Source organism: Fusarium redolens, assembly GCF_020744475.1.
Source record: "Fusarium redolens strain MPI-CAGE-AT-0023 chromosome Unknown BKA55scaffold_1, whole genome shotgun sequence".
NCBI lineage: Eukaryota > Fungi > Ascomycota > Sordariomycetes > Hypocreales > Nectriaceae > Fusarium > Fusarium redolens.
In genome coordinates, this window is record NW_025763664.1 from 22,379 (window position 1) to 31,773 (window position 9,395).

Sequence of the window (9,395 nt, forward strand, 5' to 3'; positions counted from 1 at the left end):
CCTTTAATTTCTTTTAGTTTATTACTAGTCTTAACTTATATTATATTAGCTACTAATTTAAATAATAAAATATAAAAGATTAAATAAAGCCTAACTTTTAGTAATAGGTCTAGTTTATAGTTATTTTTTAGGATTTTTCTTTTTATTTTATATAGCTTAATATATTTATAATTTAGTTTATAACTTAGTTATTTTATTATAATGTTTTTTATAGCTAAGTAAACTATATCTCTCTTTAAGAAAGTTAATTTCTTAATCCTTTTTATATTATAATATTTTTTTATTTACTTTTTAATAAATTCTAATTTTTTCCTTAATTCTTTATATAAAGTTTTTAAGTCCTTGCTTTTAATTATAGTAGCTAGGTTAACTATTTTTAGTTCTTATATTATATAATATAGGTCCAGGGTAAATCTAAAATTGGCTGCTAAAGGTATAATCTTAATACTTTTATTATATACTATATTATAGGCAAGTTAGGCGCTTAATAGCTTTTCTACCTAATTATCTTATTTATAGTTAATATAGCATTATAAATATTATTTTAATACTTAGTTTATTTATTTAGTTTATCTATTTATTTATAGTTTAAATACTATTAAAAGTTAGTAATTTAGTCTTATATATAATATTAATGCCTGCTAAAATTTACTTATAAATATTATTCCTCTATTTATTAAGATTTTATATAATAATCTATATTCTCTAATTATCTTATTATAGAAAATATAAGAAAGTTATTTTATATTTATATTTTCCTTATAAGGTATATAGTAAGAGAATTTAATAAGTTAATATACTATAACTAAGATACTATTATAAAAGATTTTAATTAAGGGTTTTTTTAATAAAGGTAGCTTAGTTATATAATTTATTATAATTAAGCTCTATAGTCTTTTTATTACTTCTAGTAATTATAATAGGCTATAAGGTTTATATTATTATATTTTAGTTTTTATATATAAGTTATATTATTTAATAACTTTCTTTACTATTTTTCTAATCCCTTCTTAATTATAATATATCTAAATATATTTTAAGGTTTTTATAATGCCTTAATAGCTATATAGGGGATATTTATTTATATCTTATATTAATTCTTTTTTAAATTATTTAGGTATTTATAATTTATTATTATAAGTAGGCATTTTAGCTTTACTTCTAATAGGATTTTAAATATTATATCTTATAGTATTATTTTAGATTTTCTTTATTTATTCTTCTTAATTCTTAGGCTCTTTATTACTTATAAGTCTTAGGGTTTTTACTTATTAAGTAAATTAATATTCTCCTTTATTATTTCTTTTTAAGAGTTATTTTTTTACTTTTATTATATTAGTATTATAATCTAGTTATTAGCTAATAGTATTAGCTTATTTATTATCTAAACTCTTATAATAAATAATTATAAAATTAAACTTATATAAATACTTAATATAATATAGCTATTTTTAATTAAGTTCTTATATTATAGTAAAATATAAGATATTTTAATAATTAATATAAACCTTAATTTAATATATACTTCTTATAAGGTAGTATTTAAACTCTTTAAAGTAGTTAATAATTACTAAGAATTCTTTATTATAAATAAGGTAATTTAGTTCTGCCTTATATAATTTATAAGAATAAAACATAATTAGGTAAAGCTTTTTTATTTTATTTTATTAATTAATTTATTTTTTAAAGTAAAATTTAATAAATTAGTTTCTAATTTTATTTCCTTATTAAGGTTAAATATAACTAATATAGGTTTATTAAGGATAGCTTATTATAATACTTTAAATACTACTTATATATCTAGCTTTTATATAAATTTCCTATCTTTCTTTATAAGTTTTATAAAGGGGTTTATAACTTTATTAAAGTCTTTAATAAATCTTTAATAATAATTAGTAAATCTTAAGAATCTTTAGACTTTTTTAATTATTATTAATAAGGGCTAATTTGCTATTATTAAGATTTTCTTTTATTTTATCTTAATTTTACTAAATATAATAATATATCTTAAGAAGTTTATTTTTTTTATATAAAAGTAACTTTTTTCTAATTTAACTAGTAAGTTAGTATTTTATAAGGCTTTTAAAACCTTATAAATATATTCTTTATATTTTCCTTTATTATTTAAAAAGATTAAGATATTATTTAAGTAATATATTATAAAGATATTTAAGTATTATTAAAGTATATTATTAATTATCTTTTAAAATATTATAGGTATATTAGTAAGTTTAAATAGCATTATTAAATATTTAAAAAGTCTAAATTTAATTCTAAATACTATTTTTTATTTATCTCCTTCTTTAATATAAATTAAGTTATAAGTGCCTTTAAGGTCTAAAGTAATAAAGATCTATTTATCTTATAAGTAATCTTTTAATTTTATAATAAATAGAAGTAAGGTCTTATCCTTAATTATAAAGGCATTTAACTTCTTATAGTTTATAATAAGTTATAATTTCTTATTTTTCTTTAAAATAAATATTATTAAGAATCTTATTAATAAGTTAAATATCTTAATATTTCCTTTTTTTAATTTTATATTTAGGTAATTTCTTAAGGTAATAAGTTCTTTTTTATTAAGGATATAAATCTTTTAAAATAGTAAGTTATTTATTTTAAGTTATATTTTATAATTTTAATAGCTATATTATAATACCTTTATTTTAAGTTCTTTTTTAAATAGTCTTTTATAAATATAATACTTTTTTAAGATATTTTTAAGTTAATTTTATTATTTTTATTTTTTATATTATTTTTAATATTTTAGTTATTTATTTAGGTTATATAGTTAATATTTAATAAGACCTAGGGCTTATTAATTTTATTATTTCTTGCCTTTTATATACTTATATTATATTTCTTTTAGAGTTAGTAAATTCTTTACTTTATATATACCTATACTATTATCTTTAGTTAGGGTTTAAGATTTCTTATTATTTATTATAATTATTTTATTATTATTATTTAAGCTACTATAAAGAGTAACTTAGCTAGTTGGCTAGTTAATATATAGGTTTATTTATTTAAGCTATAGTATATTAAGGATAATGTTTATATCTAGTAGTAAGGGAATAATATCTAGGTTTATTTCTTAATTTCTTTCCTAAATAAGGACCTTAAGGTAATTAATCTCTTAATTTATTATACTATTATTATAGTTAAAAGGTTATCCTTTTATATTAATAACTAGGTATAGGACTTACTTTTTTCTTTATAGTAATTTAAGCTTTATAACTAAATCTAGGTTAATAAAGTTATATTTAGCTTTATAATTAATTTAAGTATTTAGCTATCTCCCCTTAATTTAAACTTTTAGTATTAAGCTATTAGGCTTATTATCTTATATAACTCCTAAAGCACTTATTAGTTTAAGTTATTTTTATCCTTATACTTTATATATCTATAACTTTATTATAAATAGTATTTCTCTTTTCCTAATATATCTTAATATATTTATTTATAGTTATTATTATAGTATTCTTTTTTATTAATATAGTTATTCTTGAATTCCCTATTATATAATAACTATTAAAGATATTTTTCTAATTTTATATCTTATTTATTTAGTATAATTCCTTATTTAAAGTATTTATTATTACTTATATCTTTAGTAATTATAATCTTATTAAGTTATTAGAGATTTATAAGGTTACTATATAAGTAAAGTTTATTAACTTCTTACTAATATTATAATTCTTTAGTTATATCTAAATTAGTATTATTATTTAATAGGTTTCCTATTAGGTAATTATATTATTTATTATTAATTTATTTCTAATACTTTTTTTCTTATTTTTAGTATTATTTTATAATCTCCTTTAGCTAGTCTTCTTAATTAGCTTCTGTCTTTAAGTAGGTATATTTTCCTTAAGTAATCTTATTAAATTCTTCTTTAGCTTCTTTAATTATTTATTAAGATTATTAAATCCCTTTATAAAGCTTTTTTATTTTATAAATTTATTAATAATAAGGCATATTAAACTATAATTCTACTACTTTAAGGTATTTATATTAAAGGTATATTAAGTATCTTTCTGTTTTTATCCTTAAGTAGGGTTTATTATAAGGCATACTAGGGATTATAATTAAGAAATAGTTATTATCTTCTTTATCTTGCTTATATATCTTATATTAATAGTATTTATATAATAACTAAAATAGTTTTTTATATTTTAAATAAGTTAGAAATATCTTTATATTATCCTTAATATTAAACTTTAGTTCTTTTTAATAAGGATTTATAGTATTTATTATATAATAGGCTTTAATATTTAATATTTTAATTTTATTAGTATTTCTATATTCCCTAGCTCCTTATATATACCTATCTTTTAGTAAGGTATATATTTTATTACCTTATTTATTAAATAGTAAGTTATAAGGCTATATCTACTTATTTTTAATTTATTTATCTTCTTTATAGAGATATTATATAGTATTTTAGGCTGCTCCTTCCCTATATCTTATATTCCAGGCATGGCAATAGTAGTAAGTATAAATCTTATCTCTAGCCCTTTACTCTTTTCTAACCGCTTTCTTTATTACTTATAGGGTTATTCTAAAAGGGATATTATCTATTACTTTAGATAATTTGGCTATAATAATATTAGTTTATTTAGAGGTTATAGGTTTATCTTTCTCTTAGGTTTCGGTTTTAGCAAATTTAGGCATTTTATACTTAGTAATATATCCTTTTTTAGTATTTACTATAAGGGTTATTTTATCTTTTTAGGTAATTACCTTAATAAAGATATTATCTAACTATTTAAATACCTAAGCTTATTCCTTTATATTAGGGGTAATTACTTTTTCCTATTTTATTATTTTTAAGACTTATAGTTTTTTAAGTTTATCTTTTTTTTTTTAGTTTTTTATTTATTTCTAGCATCTCTCTTATTACCTCTATTAGAAATATTCTTTTTATTTTAGATTTTATATCTTTTAATAATAGTAATTATTATTAATTTTATTTCTATAAAGACTTTACTATTCTTCCTCTTTATTTATAAGTAGTTTATTTCTTTTCCTTCTTATTATCTTAAGTAGCAGTTTTATAAAAGTTAACTTATAATATAGAATTATATTATATTTACTTTAGGTTATTCTTAATATTTAAGTTAATCTAAGAGGTTACTTATCTTAGTTTTATTATTAAGGTTTTTATAATTTAAGGCATTATTAAACTATATATTTAAATTAGTTATAATTATAGTATTTATATTATAATATATCTTATTATCCTTTATTCCCTTATTATATAGCTTTAAGTACTATAGGTCTTACTTAGGTTTTATATAAGGTATTATTTTAGTAATTACCTTATTATTAGCCTTAGTTTTAAGAGTTACTTTAGTTATTATTATTATATTATTAGTTAAGGTAATATAAGTTAAAGTTATTACCTTATTTATAATTTACTTTCTCTTTTTTATATTTATATTATTATTTATTAATTTTAATTATTATAGTAATATATATAATTAGACCTTCTTTAAGTCTATTAGCTAGGTATAGTTTATCCTTAACTTGTTATAACCTTAGTATTTTTATTATATATACCTTATATTTTTTACTAATTATTACAATCCCTATTAAAGACAATTAGTATTAAGACTTTATAATTAAAGCTAATTTATTATAATTAATACTAATTTACTTAAATTACTACTAATCCCTTAATAGCCTTACTAACTACCTAAAGATACCTTTAATATATAAATTATATTTATTAACACTTTTATAAAACTTAGCTTACTAGCTATTAATAAGACTTCTTTACCTAAATATGCCTAACCTGCTTTATTTACTATTAAAAGATATAATACTTTATAATTACTTAATATAATGCCTTATAACTCTATAAATATAAAACCTAATATAAACTAGTTTACCTATTTAAAACCTATTTTATTATATATTAATAGCTTTTATTTAAAATATATTATATTAATAACTAAGTAATATTATATTATTAAGATATTTAATAATACTAATCTAGCACTTCTTTATATTAAAGCACTACCTAATACTATTAAGATAATAGCTAAAGTTTAATAACTTTATAATACTATTTATATTTTATAAGCTTAGGTAAATATATATCCTATTATAACTATTAATAAAAGTAATAATAAGTAAAACTTAGGTAAAGCACTTAAGCCTTTTAAGCTAAAACCTTTTAGAGGCTAAGGTATTAATATAATCCTATTCTTAACTTAAATAAAGGCTTACTTCTGCCTTTATAAAAATAAGCTAAATACCCTTATAAAAAAACTCTTATATATTATAAGCCTAATTTAAGGAAATATAAAGAATTAGCTTAAACCTATCTTAAGAGACTTCTTTAAAAATAAAAAAAAATAATAAAACTAAAATACCTTAAATATCTTTAAAAATTAAAGAAATTTTAAATAAGCCCTTAAAGATAACTTTAAAGTAATTAATAAAAAGTAATAAGCTATAATAAAGTTACTTATACTTAAGTAAACTAAGTTATATACTGCCTATTTTGCCAAGTTCTAATAGCTTATATTTAAGACTAAATAAGATAATAAAGCCTTAATAAAAATTTATTATAAAGGATTAAAAAAAGAAGTTAAAGATAAACTATACTTAGCTAATAAACCTAAAAAAGGTTTAATTATATATATTATTATAATAATTAAAATTAATAAATAATAATATAAATATAAAAGAAAAAGAGCTAATTATAAATAAAGTAATAACTTTAACTTATATTACCTTAACTAGTAATATAATACTAATAATTAAAGTAACTCTTAAAATTAAGGCTAATAATAAGGTAATTACTAAAATAATACCTTATATAAAACCTAAACAAGACCTATAGCACTTAAAGCTATATAATAAGGCAATAAGGGAAAATAAGATATATCTTAATATAAATACTATAACTATAACTAATTTAAATATATAATATAATAGTGCCTTAAACTGCAGAAACCTTAATAATAAAACTAAGGTAAGTAACTTCTTAAACTAACTTAAGCCTTAGTAATAACCTAAAGTAGGTATAATATAGTTTTATATTATAAGTTAACTTTTATAAAATTACTATTAAAAAGTATAAAAAGGAAAAAAGGAAAACTACTCTTAAAAGAAAAATAAAAATAATAAAGACTTTATAAAAATAAAATTAATAATAATTACTATTATAAAAAGATAAAGGATTTAAAATAAAAAAAATACTTTTAATAAAAATAAAGAAAGAGATAATAGTAAAAGAAGGATAATAAAAAAGGTAATAAATAATAATAACTAAAAGTCTTAAAAATAATATAATAGGGAATAGTAATTATCCCTAATATAAATAAAAAAGGTAAGTTAACTAATAAAATAAATAATATCCCTATTAAAACTATAATAATAAATAAGCTTTAAAAAAAGGAAATAGCCTTTAATAAGAAATAAAAGGCAAGAGCTAGAATTTATAATTATTATTATTAATACTCTTAAAATATAAGATATAAAGGAGGAGTAATATAAGTAATTATATAATACCTCTATAAGGAAAATAAATGCCATAAGTAAAAATAAAAATAACCCTATAAGCTATTATTTAATAAAGTAGGAAATAAGATATAAATATTACTAGAAAATAAGTATATATAAGGAGCTAAAGAATATAGAAATATTAATATAATTAAACTCTTAAGTATTAAAATATATTATTTTTTTTTTTTTTTTTTTAAGTTTGCAAGTTAGCCTCAAAAGGTATATCTAAGCATCTCCAGAGTCTAATATAGTTTAAACATTTATTGCCCCTATAGCCGGCAAAGCTTCATTAAGTCAAATCATTATAGTTAGCTGCCTCAATTGCAGCCTAAACCTAGCTGCATATATGCCAGCTAAAAAGCCCTGCTCATTAGCTGGCCCCAACCTTCTTCCTACAACCCACCTAAAAGGATACCACGCTTCAATCATCCATCACGCTTCCGCAGTAAGTCATCCGACCCGACCCGACTTCTGGCCGCAACCGCTAACAGCATCACAGCTGCCCCATCACAATGCCTGCTATCCGAAGAAGCCTGCAGGCACCCAGGCCCGACAAGCCTTATCTAACTAAAGGCCATAATATAATCCCTAAGATCGAAGAAGCTCTTAGGCAAAATAAGGGCAAGGGCGATATACTGTATATAATGGCCATAGATATTAGAGAGGCCTGGTTTAATAAGGATAATACCAGCCGCATTAAGATAGCGATCTTTAGTTATAAGATCCTCCTGCTTATATAATCTATCTATAAGAACCCTCTAATTAATAAAGACTTCCTTAAATGCAAGAAGCAGAAGCTTAAGGATTTAGAAAGGAAGCTATATAGAGGGATATAGCCAAGCAGGAGGGAGAGGGGGTTCCTTAGGGCCCTTAACCTGGGCGGCTTACATAACGAGTGGCTTAAGGATATCCGGTGGCAGGCCAAGGAGGTACTAGAGAAGACCGAGAACCTGTAAGGATAGAAGCGGGGTAATCGCGGGGTTCTGTAGAGGAAAAATATATTGAGTTTTATGTGAGTTTAGTTGCCTGAAGTTAAAGACTTAAAGTCGTGAATTTGGCGTTGGCGGCGAAAAGAGGATTAAATAAGTTATAAGACAGATCACGTAACTAAATAAGCAAATCAGCTATAACATCAGTGCACTATTAATATAAACAGGGGTTAAAATATATTATATTAATAATACTATAAACCTATTATATAAAAAAGAATAATTTAATAAATAAGATAATATTTAAATATTTTTAATAAATAAATAATATAAGGAAATCTTATAGCTATTTTATAAATACTATTAATATAAAATATATAAATAAAAAAAGCTTAATAATAATTACTTTTTAATAACTATCTTTAATATACTTAATAATAAACCCTACCTAATAAAGGAAATAAAAAGGTACTTAATATATATATAATATAAAAACTTAAGAATAGCAAAACTATAATTTAATATAGCCTATTATTAATAGATTTATAAAGTAAACTAACTTTATAAAGGGATTTAATAATTATAAAAACTTATTAAAGATATTAAAAAGGAATTCTAAGTAATTATTAAAGGAAAGTTTAATTACTTAAGGAAATTAATAAAAGAAACTAAGTTAAATAATAATAATATAACTTAAAAAAGGATTCTTACCTTAATTAACCTTAAGGAAATATTTAATTAAGTAAAAGTTAATAAAATAAAAAAAAACATTAAGAATAAGAAAAAGAATATTAAGAATAAATTAATAATAGATAGTATAACTACCTAATAAAAAAACTATTAATTAATAATATAAGTTTAGAAACTACTAAAGAGCTAATATATTAGTAAGAAGCTAATAGACTTTACCTATATAATAACCTTATAAATCTCTAATAACTTAATAAG

General features: G+C 19.4%; 1 protein-coding gene across 1 annotated transcript; it reads left to right on the top strand.

Annotated features, from left to right (window-relative positions):
- Positions 1-7,894: 7,894 nt before the first annotated feature.
- Positions 7,895-8,432, top strand: BKA55DRAFT_600569 (uncharacterized protein). The gene has a single exon (XM_046196545.1). The coding sequence runs from the start codon at positions 8,031-8,033 to the stop codon at positions 8,256-8,258; it is 228 nt and encodes a 75-aa protein (XP_046055719.1). The 5' UTR covers positions 7,895-8,030; the 3' UTR covers positions 8,259-8,432.
- The last annotated feature ends 963 nt before the right edge of the window (positions 8,433-9,395 follow it).